This window comes from Talpa europaea (assembly GCF_964194135.1).
Source record: "Talpa europaea genome assembly, chromosome: 11".
NCBI lineage: Eukaryota > Metazoa > Chordata > Mammalia > Eulipotyphla > Talpidae > Talpa > Talpa europaea.
This window is the reverse complement of record NC_140078.1, coordinates 99,329,714-99,349,124: the sequence shown is the minus strand read 5'-3', so window position 1 is coordinate 99,349,124 and position 19,411 is coordinate 99,329,714. Positions and strand designations below refer to the sequence as shown.

At 53.6% G+C, this 19,411-nt stretch overlaps 1 protein-coding gene across 4 annotated transcripts in view; it reads right to left on the bottom strand.

The window, feature by feature from the left end:
• VGLL4 (vestigial like family member 4) overlaps positions 1-19,411 on the bottom strand; it is a gene marked incomplete at both ends in the record, with an annotated part of 103,702 nt that overhangs the window by 10,478 nt on the left and 73,813 nt on the right. For 3 of the 4 annotated variants that reach the window (XM_084247231.1, XM_084247229.1, XM_084247230.1), the window contains one exon: positions 13,595-13,784. In XM_084247231.1, the coding sequence (XP_084103357.1) occupies positions 13,595-13,784 (190 nt within the window). Of the gene's footprint in view, positions 1-767; positions 873-13,594; positions 13,785-19,411 lie in introns of all 4 variants that reach the window. The other variant, XM_084247228.1, reaches the window with a different exon arrangement.

The window sequence follows — 19,411 nt, the reverse complement described above, 5'->3', positions numbered from 1 at the left end:
ACCCCCGCCTCATTTCAGGGCGGGGGGCAGGAGGGAGGAGCAGCCTGTCTGGGGCTAGTTTACAAGCGACGGGGAGAGCCAACAGCAGCGCTCACTCGGCCGCACGTGAAGGCCTCCGTCTCTAACTGACCCCGCACTCGAAGGCGGCTCACACAGCAGGGACGTGGGTCCAATTTCCATGGAGGGAAGTGGTCAAATAGCTGAGGTCGAAACCCCCAGACTGTCGCTGTGGCCAAGTGCTTTTATTCCCCTTGTAATTTTCTTTCAGAGTAAACGTTAGCCCTGAAACACAGCCCCTTGTGGAGGCGGTCCTGGCAGCCCAAATGAGTAGGAAGAAAAGGCGCCCCATCCTCCCTGGAGCCGCCGCCGCGCAGACTGTGCCCCATTGTCTGGCAGTCACATGACGGCCGGCCTGGCAGCAACATGTCAGCCATCACCTGAAACTTGGGCACTTCCAGTCCACCAAGGAAACAAGGACGAGCGTGCCCCCGCCAGCCCGCTGTGTGCGGGAGCCAGCGCTGCACCCTGCCCCGAGAACCTGTCCCCAGCTGGAGGGTCTGGCTGGAATAGGCGGGCGAGGGGACGGGGACGGGAACGGGGGCGGGGTGGGAAGGAAACCTTCGCTGCCCCTCAGCAGAGCCAGCGCTGCCTCTCCCCGCACTTGCTGCCTCACCGTTTAAATCAATTACAGCTGAAAATACAGGGTTGCCATCTGGTTTGAAAAAGCAGGGATAAGGGAATGAAATGAAAGGGTTTTTGGTACTAACCTCACTTTAATCATTGCCAAAGAGCATGAAGACAGCCCAGCGTCGTCCCACAAGAAAGCCTTGGGCCTCACAAACTTGGCAGGCAGTCCCGGCCCAGAACTGGATCTGCCGGACGCCTGTCAGAATAAGAGTCTCCTGCAGGCAGGGACCAAGGTAAGGGGCCTCCTGCCCGCCCCGCGCCGCAGAGGCCGATGCCAGCGGGTCCTGGGATAGGTTAGTAACTCCTGGGAGGGTTTGTTTACAGACAGGGTCTTGCCAAAACGTTCCACGCACCATTACAGTTCCATTTGTGAGAAAATAGATCTGCTGTCAGAATTACGGCACGCATTTCCTCTTCCTTTGTGTCTCCATCTTCCATAACATACGGCTTTTATAAAACTCTAAAGTCAGGCTTCCCCGCCGGGGGGGAGGAAGGGCGCCCGCGCTCTGCAGCAGTGCGTGCACTGCAGCCGGCCCGCCAGCAGGAATGTCAGAAATGCCCGTCTCCCCGCTGCAGCCCCAGCTACACTCTCCTTGTGTTGGAGGAAACAGCTTCCTTCTGCTCTCCTCCCACAGCCCCGGCCTGGCCGAGAGGCTCTCTTCTCTGGGACCGAGGAGACCACGGAGACAGGCGGCCACGAGGGCAGAGGTGCCCGGCGCTCCCTGGTGGCCCGGGTGGGCTCACAGGCGGGTGCGTCGGTTGGCAAGGCTGCCACCTGCCGAGCCACATGCCTACGTCAGGTACTGCAGAAGTGGGGCACCGCTCAGATTCTCACCTGCCCACAGCCTGGGTTCTTTCAAACCCAGGCGCGTGGAGCAAAGCAATCCGAGAGGCCTGAGGCCGTTGGCTGTGTGCTGACGGAAGGCCCAGCCAGGCCCGGGGAGGTCACCAGAGTAAACTCTGCTCAACTAGCTAGACTCAGTCATGGACCGGAGACTAGAAATGTAACATAGAAGACAGAAGCAGATAATGAAAACATCATTTCTGTTCTGGGGAAAAAAATACATCTCCGACCCAAAAATGATGTACAAGTCACTTTCCAAATCCTGCCCCGGCAGATTCACTGTCTATAGCAACAGTGTCCACAACACGCAGGAGCTCAGGAGGTGACTTTCGAGTAAATGGCACATCTGTCGAGCCGCAGGAAACATCTGGTAAAGTGGTTAACCGGGCCAGGACTGAGACTCCGGATCTCAGAGCTCGCTGACAGTGCCCGACGAGACCGCTGAGACAATCCCCGAGAGCACCCTGACCACTCGGGCTTGCTGCAGAGTGGAAATTGTCCCGGGGGAGGCAAAGGCAGGATCGGGGAATCCGGGCTGCAAGCCTGTTCTTTCTTGAAACGGGGTACCCCTGCCCCCCCCAAACACACATCGCCACCCCAAGTCACCTCCCAAGACCCACACAGAACGGTGACGTCCCACCCAGGGCTGACTCCTTCACACCCCCGGCCCCCGGTGCCAACAACAAAACAGACACTCAGCAAATGTCTGGCCAAATGAACAAAGGGAGGAAGAAGCCAACACTGCACTCCCCGCTGTTCCACAAAGGAGATGCAGCGAGCACATGTGATCATCACCCCAGACAGGGACACGGCCCGGACGGCAAGTCAGGATCGGAAGGTTCGGCCACTTCACGATGACAGACAGCCGCATTTCAAAGACGCAGTAAGTGAAGCTGAAGAGCAAGTTAACATTAGGAAAATGACAGCGAGGCTTACTTTGAAGGGCTGTAAAACAGCCATAGAAAGATGAATACCCTGGCTTCTACATATTAAAAAAAAAAAAAACCGACAAAGATATAGTCACAAAAGAAGAAATCGAAATGGCAAATCAACACGTGAAGGATGGTTCAAGTTCTGTAGTAGCCGTGACAAGAAAAACACAAGTTACCGCAATAAAGTTGCAAAAATTAAATGGCTGGAGATGCCTGGGAAGAAGCTGCAGGGTGACAGGTGCCAGCGGAACACCACAGGACAGCAAGCTGGCAGGACGTGAACAAGACACGGGTGCCCTCTGACCCTGCAATTCCACCTCCAGAAAAATGGGAAGTGCAGGATGGGAACAGGAATGGGGCACAGCCGGGCCCACAAGTTCTGCAAGGGATAGGAAACACTGCAAACTGATCGCATGTCTGCATCTGTTAACAAGTTCTTTGGGTTACAGCAACTTGAAACAAGGCTGGGCTAGCTTAAGAAAAAGGGGGAATTTACTGGAAGGATACTATGATGCATTTCTTGGAAATGAAAGAAGAGCTGAACCACCAATCCCAGAAAAGGACAGAAGTGAGGCAGCCCCTGAGATCACAGCAACTGGAGGTGGAAGGTGATGCTGGGGCTGGGGCCACTCTCCTCCAGGGTCCTCTGCCCTCCAAGGTGCTCTCCCCAGAAGGACCCTCTCCCCCAGTGTCCCCTCTCCAGCAGAGCCCTCCCTCCCCTGCTGGTCCCTCTCCAGAACCCTCACACCCCTCCTGCACACTCTCCCTGGCCTCCAGATTCACCATGGCTCCCTATTAAGTCACCCTGAGAAACCCACAGTCACCTCTCGACCTGCACAGAAACCCCCTCCCAGCACAGGGCCACTGGGGTGTGCCTAACATCAGTTCTTCAAAGTTCTGAGATGGGGGCCTCCCTGGTGGCACAAGGGGTTAAGCATCACACTATGAAGCTGTCCGCAGCCTCTACAGCACAAATTCGATCCCGGCCGGCCAGGGAGCTACTCGCATGGCACAGCAGACCTCTCCTGCCTCGCCCGCTGCTCCCCTCAGCAGTGTATTTCAGTCCTTCTGCCTGTTCTGCTCCCTGCTCTGTCTTTGGTGAATCCTCTGACCCCCTGCATCTCTGGCCTGCACCCCAGCTCTTGTATGCATAAATACATAAATCTTAAAAAAAAGTTTAAAAAGTTCTGAGATGGGTTTTATTAGAGATCAAATGTGCTGCTGAAACACCCCCCGCCCCCGTTTCAGTCAAGAGGCTTCACCTGAACTTGAATTATTTCTAAGTAATAATTGGGGGCCTCCCAGGAAAGCAATCTACTAGGTTTAGGAGAAAAAGAACAGGGGAGAATGTTCCACCACCTTTGTCATAAGTAACTGAAGGTGCTGGACTTTTTTTTTTTTTAAATAAAACTGTTGGAATTGTTGGCTATTAATAGAAACAAGCCTTTGGGGCAGTAATAAAAATTTATGGAAGGTGAGCTGAGTTATCTTAGAGCAGGCACGGAAATTTCGGTCCATCCCCTCCACCAGCTCTCTCGGCCCTCACCTCCCACTGCCCCCTCAGAACCACATCCCACCCCAGCACACCCTTTGTGTGTGTGTGCATGTCTCTCTCTCACACACACTAACACACACACACACACACACACACTCCCTCTCTCTCTCTCACAGCCGCCCTCCCGGTGCTGACAGGCTATCCCTGCCTGACGTCCAGACAGCAGCCCCAACCAGGGACCAACACCCTGGGGGCCCCCTACCTTCCAAGCTCCACTACCACCAGCCCCCACAAAATGAGAAGAACCATCCCCCTCAATCCCAAGAGTGAGGATGGAGATGACCAGAAACCACGACTACTAAATGCAATGTGTGAAGGAGGCCCCGGGAGACCCTGCCGGGAGCTGACACCTGCAGATGAGCACTGTCCATGGCACAAAGGGGCGCCATCGGGGGACAGAGGGGCCAGCCAGGCCTGGGCGCCGAATTGTCCACTGTTTCTATAGGTCTGAACTCAACTGCAAGTCATCACCCGACTTGAATGGTACGTTTCGAAAGTTCCAGCAATGCGCAGGCGACGTGGACGTCGGGAGCCTTTCTGCCCAAAGAGCAGACGCGGGGACAGAGGGGCCTGTGTGCCGGCAGCGACACTCACTGCGTCCGCCGGGTGCCCCGGGCAGACCGCAGCCTCAAGATGAGCGTCTGAAGGCGCTGGACGGGACGGCCCTGGGCCCTGGGTGAGCGCCGCACCATTTTTATATTCAGCTGTAGCCCCCGACGAGACGGTGCTGGGAGAGGACGCTCGGGACAGATAACCGGAGTCCTGGATGGCCACCCTCAAGAATGTGGGTTTTACCTTGGGGTCACAGCCAGAGACACGGCCTGTGGGTGAACGTGCCAAGGGAGGGGCTCAAGGCCCTCAGCCCCTTCAACATGCGGGTCCTGGGCGGCAGGGCCTGGGTCTCCATCACGTGCGGTGTGGTCTCCAGCCCACACGTGGGCACCCAGCGCTACCTGCAGAGACAGCGGCAGCAGGAAGGCCCGCCGTCACCCAGGGAGCACTGAGGCTCCGAGCACTGGTGGGGTGGATCTGGAGGTGTGTCACGTGAGTGGAGGGCTGGTTGCTTTTCTAGAGTGGTCAGAGCTAGTCTTTTGGCTGGGCATCCACCCAGGTGGAGCTGCCAGCTCCCGGCCTGTGAGACTCGACCCGCTGAGCTGAGCTGCTCATTGCAAAGAGCACCTACCCTCATGTCCACATTGGGGCTGGAGCGCGATGCCCAAGAAGAAACACAAACGCAAGTGGAAGGAAACTGGTGCTCGCATTAACCGTGAGGGCTCGGAGTCCACACGGGAACAAGGCCATCGACCTGGAGCGAGGCTCACAGGCGGGCTGAGATGCGGGCTGTAAACCGTGCAGGGATGCACCTTCCTTTTGGAAGGAGCCAGGGGTGCAGGGCGCAGGAGCAGAGGAGGTACAGGGCTCTATTCTAGCACATCCCATAGCTAACTACAGGGTTACACGGGGGAAAGGAAGCATGGGAGGTGGTGGAGCTCAGGATTTACTTGGTCTCTGAAGCAATTCTTAAAATCACCCATCACAGGCAAAGGCACCTCCTGTGGTCTCCCAGCGACTTCTTTTTCATTCAGCATCTCCTTACGGGACGGTGCCCATGTGGGTGGGAGGGAGGTAAGCCTGGGCCCCTGGGCTGGAGGGACAGGCGTCTGGGGAGGATGACATGACGGATGGGCATGTAATTAACATCAAGTGTCATTTCATGCAGAGAAATGCTCATCCCAGAGCAGAAGGAATTGCCATTTGCCAAGAGGAGGAGGCAGGAAAAGCAGACGGGGAGGGACCAGGACTGCGGCTCCTCGAAAAACTCGAAAAGCTGCAGCACATGGGGGGGGTGGGGGGGTGCATTACAGTCCCAAGTCAGGGAACAGCACAGCATTTCGTCTTCACAGCTAAGCTTTACACGCCAGAGCTCTGTGCGCCGGAAAGTCCGTCACAGAATTTGGAAGCCAAAGAAAATGCTCATTTTCTCAGGCAACAGTACCCCCTCGAGTATTCATACTGGTCTCATAAGACAGGCGTGAAGGGCTCCGTGGGGGTTGCATCTGGAGCCCAAGTGCACGGGGCTTTGCAAAGCCTGCGCTGTGCTACCTTGTGGACCCGAAGATCTAGTCAGGTCTCCCCAAACGCCTGGGAGCAGCTTGGGGCCGGGGTGTCTGGAGACAGTCTCAGGATGGCAGTGCCTGGATTCCCCAGTGTGGCCATGGAAACCCCTCCTAGCAAGCTGGGGAGCTCCACCACCCAGAACGGGCCCACCCAGGGTTGGTCAGGAGGCAGAGAGGATTTCAGTTCACACCTGCTTTAAAGCGGCCTGACCTGACAGAAGTTGGCCTTGACCCCATTGCTGGAGCTGGGTCCCACGTGGGTCCATGAGCAACTTCGTTAGGTGTCTCCGGGAAGGGCAGGCGTGGGGTCGGGCTCGTCAGGAGGGCAGGCGTGGGCTCCGTCTGTGTCTATTCCACAACACAGCTGCCTCGGTGGGGGCGCAGAGGGCTGGGATCCAGAATTCGGATCCCTCGTTTGGCAAGGTTCCTAGCTACCGCCAGACCCAGAACATGACTGCAACATGAAGTTCTCTAATTATGCTTTGGAGACAATCTGTGAAGGAATTTCAAGTGTGTGTATATATACACGTGTGTGTGTGTACACGTGTGTATACTTGTGTGTGTTTATCCAAAGACTTAGCAAAGGACCACACACTGGCTTTTTTTTTTTTTTTTTTTTGGTGGGACCCTCGCCGGCGGCTGGGAACGAACCGGTGCTGCAGAGGCTGCGGGCAGCCCCACGGCCCAGCACTCAAGCGCTGCGCCACCAGGAGAGGCCCACACTGGCATTTATTAAATAAAAGCTACGCTGGACACAGAACATGGGGCTTGTAACCGCCCCTCACTGCGTTCCTGTGGCACACAGGCAACGGCCCATCTGCAGCAATACCCCTGAGGGGGAGAGCAGACCCCCAGCTCCCTGGCTAGTTCCTGTGCTCTCCCCGTGGCCCCCACCAAACCACTGGGGTGCAGCACCACGCATACTTGCAAGGCAGGCCAGCTTTGTCCTGCAGCAAGAGGCGGTCTGTGAGCGCATAAAGTGACGAAGTCCAGATGAACCCTCCAGTGACAAGAGCTGCCGTGTGTGCCCAAAGCAGAGGCCTATATGGACCCCAGGCCTAAAACCAGAGTTCTGGAAAGCGAGACCCTGGACTGGGAAAGCACTCAGAACTCCTGGCTCTGTGTCCCAGGCTCCCCACAGGTGAGGGTCTGTCTCCCTGCCCCTAGTTCCACCCCACTTCTAACTCCAGGCCCCGGGGAATCTGATGCAGACAAAGACCCTTGTGTCCCTACCCCTTGGACTCTGCACCCCACTGTTTCTCTTCCTGGGTCTGACCAGCACTGCCCCCTGTCCTCCTGGCCCTGCAGAGACTCTTAAGGCAGAGAGGCTGCCCGCTGGGAAAAGGCTGATGTCAGCCCTTCAGCTCTGCTCCCACTCGGATAAGGAGGCCTTTGTTTTCGGCTCAACTGTGAAAATGAGAAAATGCTTCTAGCCTGACAAACAAGAAGCCCACACAACACAGGTCAGGCCCGTGACCTCTGTTTAAAGGTACCACACTTCATTAGCCAAACACCGCATGGAGCTGGTGGGCCACGGCCCGAGTGGAAGGCACCCCCCCCCCCCCCGCCCAGGCTGGGCCCAAGCTCAGCCCACGCGGGCGGCTCTGGGATGGGCCCTCCCGGACGAGGAGCACTGACTAGCGCCCAGGCTCAAAGTCAACATCCTTCCTGGACATTGGGGGCGGGGGGGGGGGGGAGGCAGTTCTAAAAAGCCTGACTCAACCCTGCCTCAGCTTCTGGGTTAACTGTTTGGATAACTAACACGAAGGCTGTCAAATATCCTCCCAACCCCACAACACAGGAGACTGGGGGCCAAAGCTCAGAAGAACAGAGAATTTCAGGGCCACAACTACCCATGTCTGGCCTGTGCCAGGGGGTACGTGGGGAGAAAGCAGGTTGGGGGTTCTGCTCAAGAGCCTCTGGCTTATGAAATCTTGAGAGAGGAGGGAAGTCATGTCTTCAGACACAACAAATTTTGAAAGGTTCCAGTTTGAATCTTTGAGACTAATGTTACGGTTGACCACTAAGAGTTGCAGCAGAGATTTAAAGTGGGAATTAAAACTATTTAAAAAGTGGGCCTCCCCTGGTGGCACAGGCGGTCGAGCACCACGCTGTGAAGCTGTCCGCAGCCTCTGCAGGGCCGGTTCGATCCTGGCTGGCCGGCGAGGTTCCCACATGGTGGGGCAGACCTCTCCTGTCTTGCCCGCTGCTCCCCTCAGCAGTGTATTTCGTCAGTCTGCCTGCTCTGTTCCCCACTCTGTCTCTGGTGAATCCTCTTGCCCTCCCGCACATCTGGCCTGTACCCTGGTTCTTGTATGAATGAATAAATGTTAAAAAAAAAAAAAACTAAAAAGTGCTTCCCTAAGCATAATGCCCCAGGGCTGCTCTTACAGGGGTCTCTCACTGGTCGAGCCCCCAGGTGGGAGGCAGAGCAGCAAAGACTCTGAAGGGCGTGGTGGCAGGGAGGAGGCCTCCTGCACATGGCAAGTACAACAGGACTCCCCTCTCTATGCCCCTGGGTCTTGGGTGCTATGTGCTCCAACAAACAGCCTGTACCTCCCACTCCGCTCCGTTCTACAGCAGTTGTCAGCTGTGTCTAGACAGCGTCAACGGCCAATGGTCTGAAGTTAACGGGGTCCAGGTCCCAGAGCTAGTGGTTCCTGGCCGCTGGCCGGGCACAATGCCCACAGTGGGCATGGCAGCTGGCCGGGGCTCTGCTTTAGAGTCAACCGGCATGGGTGTGAGTGCTGACTCTGTTACCTACTCACGCTGTGTGACCTTGAACAAGTTACAGAACCTCTCTGAGCCTTGGTTTTTCTGTAAAAGGAGGATAATCCTATTGTCTGTCATGGGGCTATGAGGAGGCAGGTGACAAGACCAGGCCCCAGGAGGGCAGGGCCAGCGCGTGGGTCACGAGTGGCTCCTAACTAGACGTGTCACTGATAAGCCCCACCCAGGGCTCTCAGGAGTCTCTGAACATCGGGATGCTCCCTGGGACATCTCCTTGTGTGTTCCCTGACCCTGCACAAGGCCCAGCCACAAGGGGTCCAGGCGCCAGGAGAGCCAGCCTCACTCCCTTGGCCCGGGGTGCCACGTGAAACAGGGAATTGCACCCCTCCCATGTTTGCAGGCTAAGTGGTCTCATGGCCAAGCATGTCCATCTATGTACAAATGAAGGTGCTAAAAGGGCCACTCGAGGGCGGGTGGACCTTCTGCACAGACACCCCAACAGCAGACACATCAACTCTACTGGGGAAAACAAACAAAATCCAGGGAAACCCCAAGCCCACTCTGGACATCGCCCACCGAGTTTGTATCACGTTCCCAGCTCTCGCGGTCAGAGACGTCCCCAGCCTTTGTCAAGTTGAAAGGAGGACGGTTCGTGTTTGTCTGTTTTTCCCTCTTTTGCCTTCACCCTCAGAGAGTGAAAAGTAAAGTGCTGTGAGCCAAGGGGAGAAAAGGGAATAAGGACAGGGGTGAGGGCAGAAGCAGCAGAGGAGGAAGGAGACGGGGAGCAGAGGGCCCCAGCCTGGGTACCGCACTCAAGGACAAGCTGGAGGGGCTGCATCAAGCATGAGGAAGAACTTCAAAGGAGTGGCCACAGGGGCATCTCAGACCCCCAGGGACATGCCGCCCCGGCAGCATTTCGAGGAGCCCAAGAGCGGTGCTTCCTTCTCCCCATGCTGAAGGGTCGGCAAGGCTGGTGCCGAGACTGGCGCCAGTGTGAGCAGAGAGCAGGGCCACCACTCTGCAGATGTGTGCCCGGGGGACAGGAGCCCTGCGAACTCCACCTGCAGCCACGGGTCTGGGCCCGCTCAGCACAAGCGACAGAGGCTGCCCGCCCTGTGCGGACGCTGGGCCACACCCTCCTAAACAGGAGGCGCCCACTGCAGGTACCACGACCCATCTCAGGTGGGACGCGGGGGTCACATCAGCAGATGTTCACTGGCTGGGATGCCACGCATGGCAGGCACTGCCCCTCGCCACCCCAGGCCCCCACTCCCTGCCTCTGTAGCACAGAACTTTCACATATTCCCCCCGTGAAGGGTCACAGTTTCACGAGGGCGACGGGAAATAACAGAGTTTATGTCTCGCGAGGGCCAGTATACAGGGGCACTCCACGACGCGCCCTTCCTCGCACAGGCGGGTACAAATCTAGAGTGGGGAAGGCAGGAGGTACTGCAAGGGGCTGGACTGCCATGACCTCAGGGGTTCCCAGCACCTTCTTCTGGAAGGTTCTAGGAACGTGCCGTCTGACAGAGCTTGCTGGGGCAGTGGTGCTTTCCATATCTGGGCTGTCCAACAGGGTAGTCACTGGCCACACATGGCTATGGAGCTCGTGGCCACGGCAACTGAGGGTTGAATTCCTAATTCCGCTTTAGATATGACTGTTGTGGGAGGTGACCGGCCAACTCACGTCAGACCCCCATGTCTGCAGCGACAGCTCCTAAGCGCTCTTCCTGCTGATGGAACTAGGGGCCCTGTATGTGCCCGGCCCACAGCTGGCGCAGACGGGCCACAAGGTGAGCGCCCGACGGCCAGAGAATAAGATAGTGCCCCCCCCCAAAAAAAGACAAAATGGAGGAGTATAACAGAGATATGAAATGTAAATAAGGACACAGGAGCTGGGAGAGGGGGCACAGCTACAAGTCACTGAGACAAGAATCCACGAGTCTGCATGGCCGACAGGTGGGCAGACAGAAAAGACAGACAGACAGGCAGGCAGGCAGGGAGATTCTTTCTCACCAGGCCATATACTTGAACACCAGGGTTGCAGGTAATCACTGTGGACACTCCAGGGAGACAAGCCACAGCAGTGCCTGCCTGGGTCCTTGTTCCGTGTTCCATCCGAGTGGCAGATAAAGAACTTTCTAATTTCCAAGAGAGACATTCATGATCTGAACACAAAGACATCTGCTTCCCAGGGTCACTGGATCAGCAAGAAAATTAACAGAGTCCACGCGCCCCAGGCCTTGTGCAGGCAGCGGAAGGAGCCAGGGGTTTTGAGTTCTGGAGACGCGGCTCCAGGACCTGGCTCGGCCCTCCCTCACCTCCTTCCAACCAGCCAGGTGATGCTCAGGCCACTCGCTTGGTTTCCTACCCTGGCTCGGAGACTCTAGGTCTCTCCATCTCCACTGAAAACCCTCAGCACTTGGGAGAAGGGCAGCAGAGCCCCTCAGAGCCCCCAGGCTCACGCTCGGAGCTGCTTTCCACCCCCCTCCCCCAGAATCTCATGATACCCTTAATGACAGAGCCAACTCCACACGTTCTGTTACACAACACATCACATCCCAGGACGAGAAAGCGCAAAAACCCTTCTGTGATCTCCCTAAAGTGACAATCATGCTAGGCCATCATTTCCACAGCAAAAGGGTCTATAACTGACGATAGAAAACTTCTCAGCCGCGTAGACACTAGGTGAACCTCACCCAGGAAACATCTCACCAGTGCCCACACTGAGTTAGATTCCAAGTTACCCCACAGCGTGAAGGTGTGAGAGGCAGACGCCGCCACCGGCTCTGGGAAGATGCAGGACCAACGAACGACATGGGCTGGCTTCACCAGGGTGGACCACCCCCACAGCCAGGGGCCTGCTCCACAAGGTGCTGCCATCTCCCTAAACCTCTGCACAAGGATGTCAGTGGTGACTGGCAGCTCCACCTGAAGTGATGCCTAACATCATCGCAGGCCTATCCTTCAAGGTCTCATTTGTAACCACTCGAGGAGTCACAGAATCACTTTCAGAATGCCGAGCATGCTAACGGTCCCAGTGACGGGGAAGCTGTGCGTGCCGCCTGGCCAGGCACTGCACTAGGCACACAGGCCATCTATGGGGAAGGCGCAATTATCATTCCCAGTGAATATAAAGATGCAGGAGACCGGAGCCTGGACATTCTAACCAAAACGCACACACCTATTCCCCAAAGCACTACTCTCATCCTCTCATCACCAACGTCTAGTGGATGAAATGATTAATAAAAACAACCGGGTATTGTGTGCCCAGAAGGCCTTGCTCTGGTGCCCACATTACTTCAACAGATGAATGTTTTCATGGCCATTTTGTAAAGGATGCCAGGCCCAGATAAATTAGGTGGCTGTCCAGGCTCTTCCGGGTGGCAAGCGGCAGAATCAAATGAACTGAACGAAGGCATGTGTGACCACAACTCGGGCTGCATCTCAGGGCACCTCCCCACTTCCGGCAGAAAGGAACACATGTCTCTGATTTGGGTTCGGGGACAGAACAGAAACACCTCCTCACTGAAGGACAAGCTCCAGGTACTGGGCACCTGGGATGAAATGACCAGCCTCTCCTGCTGGCGAGAGCTGGTGACTTGCAGGCCCCTGTGCTGGATTCCTGATTGCAGCGAATTCCTGGGCTCCAGACTGCAGGCTCAGCCTCTGACTAACACTGCAGTGATTTATGGAGCATAAATGCCTCTGTCAGTGCGTCTTATGACTGAACACAACAGTCGGAGAGGCTGGAATGCCTGGCACGCGGGGCCTGCCGGCTCCGAGGCCGCGCCTCCCCTCCCCAGGCCTGTTCCCCTCCAATGAGGAGCCAGGAAGCTTCTGCCTTCCCTTCCTGCAAGGACTGCAGCATCCTGGGAACCAGATCTGGGGCGGCCGCATCCCGGCCCCTGTGTGGGAAGGGTTGGGGAGCAGGACTGTCCACCTGGGCACACAAAGCTGTTCCTTCCCACAGCCTGAGCCCCTCACCCCCTACACAAGCCCCCAGCCTCTGAGGTCACCGCCCTGCCACACGGGCTCCTCGGCAGCTGGCTGGGCGTCTCCAAATCCCAAAGCATTTGAAAGAACATTCCACGCCATCTGAGAGGCGCATGCTTGAGGGGCTCGGGGGTGGGGGCCAGAAGCCACGAAGAAACACGATGCTGTCACACAGGACCGAGGCCTTGCCTTGCCTTGCAGCCCCTTCACCTCAGAAATAAGGAAACTGAGGTATAAAGAACCAGAGCATTGTACAGAGTGTCAGTGGCAGGTAGCAAGGACGAACACCCAGCTCCCTGGCCCCATACAGGTTCTGACAGCACACACCAGAGCCTGTGGACACACAAGAGCCACTGGACCCCACAGGGGCCCGAGGTCAGCGGGCGAGAAGGGGCACCTCTCCAGGTACACGGTCCTGGGCTCCTGAGCTGGAGCAGACACTGGGCAGAAGTCTGCACGGGCACCAGGCTTTCCCTCCATCTCTGCAGCACAGACAGCTATCACCCTGGGCTGATTCTCCCGACACCTCTGGGTGCTCCAGGGGAGGGAAGGCTCCAGGGCAAGTCCCAGGGTGAGACGCAAAGATGGCCACGCAGGCCAGTAGGAAGGAAATCAGGGTCCTCTCTCCATGGGCCACTGAAACTGGCTTCAACCCCCTCCTGCTGCTAGATGAACACTATTCACGCTGGGGCTTCACAGGGGGCATGAGGCAAGGAGAGCAGGGGAGACTCACAGGTGGGGACTGAAGATGCGGCTCATCTTGGACACGTGGTCACTGTCACAGTCCAACTCGTCTGCCCCAGGCTCCATGCCAAACTTCCTCTTGCTGGGACTGATGGGCGGGGGACCTGTGCGGTGGCTGGTGAGGGCAGATGCCACCGGGAGGGTCTGCATCCGGGGCTCGCCCCTGAGGGCAGCTTCACCTGTGCAGAGAGAGAGGCTGTGGTCACCAAGCAGTAGAGACAACCCTGTAGCCCCCCAACCCACCCGCCGGCAAAACTGCTCCCGGTGGGAACTTTTTGGCACCACGATGGGTGGCCTGCCGTTCTCAGAATACATTTTACGTAAACATGGCCAGTTTAACCACCACCCCAACCTTAGGGAGGTCACAGACTCACAGCCCTGAGAGTGTGAGGTGTGCAGTGTGTGGCGGTGCTGCCCTGCCTTGCACCCCAATTACTGCTGACACATACTGACCACATCTTTGATAACTCTTTAGGATTGAGTTTAAAAGTAAAAGGTATGATAATATAATGGGGGGGGGGATTACTGGCTGTCAACCACCTCAAAAGTTAATTTAAAACACTACAGGTCTTTCATCCGTGAGCATTCAACCCCACGACCCTGAGAATGACCCAAGGCCAGTCGGGCCCATGAAAACCCCAGGCCAGACTCGCTTTTTTTATATATTTATGCTAGGGTACAGGCCAGAGATGCAGGGGTGAGAGGGAGGACTCACCAGAGACAGAGTGGGGAACAGAACAGACAGATCTACTGAAATACACTGCTGAGGGGAGCAGCGGGCGAGCCAGGAGAGGTTGGCTTCGCCAAGTGGGTTGCTCTCTGACTGGCCAGGGATCAAACTCGTGCTGCAGAGGCTACAGATTGCTTCATAGTGCAGTGCTTAACCCCTTGCGCCACCAGGGAGGCCCCATTTTAATCATTTTTTTGGTATGTTTCCTTAAAGAAGGAGAAAAAGCTATAGGTGAATTATTCAAATGTCTGCCCCCAGAGTTAAAAGTAATAAAAATGCACTTGTTAACAGGAGAGAAACAGATTATCCTCACAGCGGCCAAAGATGGCCCCCTGACACCTAGCGGTCATAGCCAATGCCAGGCATGCGTCCGACCCACCAGGAGCACCACACTCAGGTGCAGTCCAGGGCATGCACCCCCCCCCACCCCCGGTCCTTCGTTCCTGTTTGAAAAGGCTTCGTGCTAAGTGATAACTTTGTGCCTTGCTATGAATCAAAATAAGCACAATTTTTTACTATAAGAATGCTTGCATTGCCTCTAAAATTTACAAGCAGGTTTTTAAGAGAAAACTTCAGGCCTCTAAGTCCTACGGGGGGAGATGCAAATGCCTTGCACATAATGACCCCTTTGTTCCGCTGTCCCTTTTGGCCTCTCAGGCTGGACCAGCTTGGTTTCCAGTGGGTCACAATTTGAGAGTCATATTAGGATCAAGTCTGCTTCACCTGAGGCTCAAGGCACCTAAGAAAGGGGGCCTTTGTCTGGCACTACTAATTTTCATATCATCACAGATGTGTGGACAGTTTTAACAGTCAATTACTTTATGCGCCTATGACAAACATGATTTTGTTAGGGAGGGAGTGAGGAAAAAAACCTCCTGAATGTTTACCAGGAAAAATAAAAGTTTTGCCAATGTAGTCAGCAAGATGTAAACTAGCAAATATACGGTGACCCATAATACACCTCCAGCCAGGCTTCCTTTTAAGATTCTGGCCCCAGAGCAAACTGGAACTTTCCATTTTAGACAAAACACCTAAAAAACAGGCCCTAAGCTGGCCTGTGACAACTCAGAAATTCAGTTGGTTTTGGTTGCCCTCTACTTCCTGTTTATGATTTTTGGCTTAAATGAGCAAACAAACAAAAAACAGTGTTAATATTTATACCTTGACCCATCAGAAATATTCTTTCTCAATATGCCCTTCTTTCTGGTCCTCTCCTCCTGGGGGAGAAGGGGCGTCACTGGTGTGGGCTCCAGGACTAAGCATCAGCAACCTCACTAACTTTAGGGGAGAGCCCTGATGACACCCCAGGAATCAGCAATTGCAGATCAAGCCTCATGGACATGGCCCCAGGCCTCACACCCTCCGCCCAGCGTTTCCCCACATCCTTGGCAGGACAAGCAGGGTACAGAGCACTCGGGCGCCGTGCGGGCCCCTGGGAGCCATTTCATCAGATAACAGATGTGTAGCAAGAGCAGTTGCCATGGAAAACCACCACCACAGCCACAAACTCAGGTCCCATGGAAGACGGAATCATCGCTTGCTACGTCAGTACGCGCTCTGGTGCGAAACAACCCCAGGTAACAGCGACGTTCCCACTCAGCACCCCATGGCCACAGTGTTAGTTTCTGGGCTTGTTCACAGTGAACGTTCATGCCAGTGCCTGGTGTCGGAAGAAGAGAGTCCACAGCACTCCTCAGAAACAACAGACTTCTGACCAGGAGCTAAGGACCCAAGGACCCATCTGATCTCCTCCTTGTCTCTCCTGGGAACCGCGATGGGAGCCCACCACCAGCTCCCCTAGGGATGATGGGACATGCACGCTGTGAGTTGGAAGAAGCCTGGTACACACGGTTTCCCACATGTGATGGATGACAACACTACACCCTAAAACACGGAGTGACCTACCCAGGATCACACACACACACACCCCCACCCACCCTAGGGGCCAAAAATCTAGGGGCAGAAGGGAAAGAATCCCAAGTTACAAGGGCAGACACTGGTCAGATATTCATCTGGTTTCCCACCCAAGGCCCCTGTTCCAATGCTGTACATCACAGCACAGGATTTGCTGTTATTATTGTGTATGTAGCAAAGGTTAAATTGTTTTAGCAAAGACTCCTGCAGGCTGTCTTCCTTGATTCCTCAATTTGAAGGTCTTTTCTTCTGCACACCACATGCATTTACCACTACGGTACTTGCCTTCCTGTTAGTTTTGTGCTCAGTGAAGCAGCAGGCATTTTACATACTTGAGAGCATGGGGTACAATACCTCCCACATAAAGATGGTCAGGAAACACTGAATGGATGAACAAATGAGGCAGAACAATGAGGGTGGCCAAGCTCCAGGGTTGTAGGATATGTTAAAAGATCAGAGATGCCACAGAATAAGGAATTTGTATATAAAGAACTTTTACAACACAACAATAAAGAGATAACCCTAGTTAAAAATAGGAAAAGCTCTGAAGAGACATTTCTTTGAAGAAGATATGCAAATGACCAGTCAGCACAAGGAAAGACGTCCAGCCTACTTAGCCATTAGACAATGCAAGCCAAAACCACCACGAGCTGCCACTTCACATTCACTCATTTGGCTATAATCAAAAGTGAGCTATTCTCAAGGATGGGGAGCAGTCGGAACCCTGTGCTGATAGTTCAAATGCAAAATGGTACCGTTGCCATAGAAAACAGACTGGGAGTTCCTCAACTGGCTGAACCTAGAGCTACCCCTAATGACCCCGCAATCAACTCCTAGGCATCCATCCAAGAGAAATGAAAACTTGTCCACATGAAAACTCACACCTGGATGACTGTTCACAGCAGCATCATTCATAATAGCCCAAAGTCAAATAAATGTCCATCAACTGATGAGTAGTGACCAAAAAATGTGATCTATCCCTGTGGTGGAATATTATTTAGCAATAAAAAGGAATGAAGTCCTGCTTCATGTTAAGACATAGATGAGCCTAGTAAATAGTATGCTGAGTGAAAGGAGCAGGCATAAAAGACCACATGTTGCCTGAGTCCATTTACATGAAATGTCCAGGACAAGATGATTCACAGAAGCGGAAAGTAGACAAGTGATTGCTGGGGGCTAGAAGAGAAATGGGAAGTGACTGCTAGTGAGGACAGGGTTTCTTTCAGGGGTGATGAAAATGTTCTGACAGTCGTACAACTCTGAATATACTACAAACCTCTGAACTGTGGATCCTGAGTAGATGCATTCCATGGCATGTGAACAGTATCATCAATTAGGCTGCCACACACCATATGTATTATTGTTTTTTAAGTACATGAAGAAGAACCCAGTATTTAGATTTTTTCTCCTGGGTTTTTACACTTAATTGTTAATTAAGAACATGCATCCATTAATTTTCCAAACCCTTTGTTATTATAGCTACATCTCTCTGTTAGTGTCAGGTAATTTTTTTAAATGTTAATTTTTTTAAAAAAATCAAGGCAGAGACTGCTTGAGGCTGCATTGGCACTTGGATGCCTCAGAGTTCTGTTAAGCTGCAGCTCAGCTTTTAATCAGACAAGGCTGTGGGAAGGCTGACCACAGCAGGGGGGAGGACACACACCAAAGGAACTTATCTTAAGGGTGTAGAAGACTTTTTTTCTTTCTTACAGATGTGTATTTTAAATTTCACAATGGTTTGATAATTGAGACATGAGAAAAGAGTATCTTTCCTTTTTAAGAATAAACAGAAGGGAGATTTAAGCTGTCTGAGTAAGCCAGTATATTCAGTTTCTCAAGCTGACTTTACAGTTGTTGATTTAACTGTGTTTTCAATTTACAATTATAACTGCAGTTCAACTTTTAAAACACATTTGACCTTTCAATGAAAATAAATCATCCAGGTATGTGTTACTGGAGAAAAATGTCTAATAGAGAAATTGCTTAATTGCTGCTTTCAGTTATGTTGCCAGTTCTAATATCTGGATCAAAATTATTCCCAACTGAAGATGAGCAAAGATTCTTGGCCCAAGATTTCACAAGAAACATATTAATTTCAATGAAAAAAAAAAGTTTGATAGAGAGCAAAAAGTAAGTCACTTATTTTTATAACATGCTCTATATAACTAGTCTGGTGGAATCCTGGAGGTCAGCATGGGCAGGGTGGGGCAGAGACAATGATGGCTGAGCCACAACAACGGGTCCCCCTATTTGCCGTATTTCATAGATGCTAAGATGCTTTATTTGCTGCACATTCATGTAGCTAAGACTGAAGTCTTAGCCGTACAACCAGCTGGCATACTTTAATAGACAGGACTGTTTCTCCCTCAGCAGGACTAGGACAATGGTTCCTTCCACACAAGACAACTGGAGCCCAACAGGGGGTCTTCAAAGCAGCACTCACCTCCTTCAACTCTACTTCTCCATTTGTAATACTAAGTAGTTCAGTCAGATCCTCCTGGGGGCCTAGCTTCGGCTCTCAGAATCTCACATGGACATAACATGATCTCCCAAAGTTAAGCCCTTCAATGTCTAATTGAGAGATGCTCTCCTACAGGGCATGTTTTCCATGTCACAAGAGAAAACTGAGCCAACCAAGTATTCTGAGCAACACACCTCAGAATGGAAGGAGGCTCCTTACAGTGGAGTACACGCCTCCTCCCAGCACCCCAGCTTTATTCCTCTACCCAGTTACTACGAGAAAGTTGTAGTCAGTCAACTGAAACTCGAGACCAGTCCATGAAATGCAGATTTGACTTTTATAGAACCAAATGATGCAGGCCAAGACCTTCCCCATGGAGGTGAGGCAGCTGATTCGGCTTCAGGGAGATTAAGGGATTCCAGGAGGGGACATCGGACTCAGGGCTGCTCAGCTCTTGGTCCCACAACCTCCGCACCTCCTGGGCCAAGCGCCAGGCTGGGATTTGTGGCTGCATCCGCAACTGTGACAGGACTCAAGAGAAATTAAGCAAAATCATGGCACTGATTGTCATTTTATGGTGATTAGTCAAATAGCCGCCGACAGAAAGGACGATGTCCTTTACCGAGGGCAGGGTACAGTGCTTACTAAATACTGTCTTGCTATAACTTTTAAGGCTAGATTTTTCTCACCAAATCTCCATG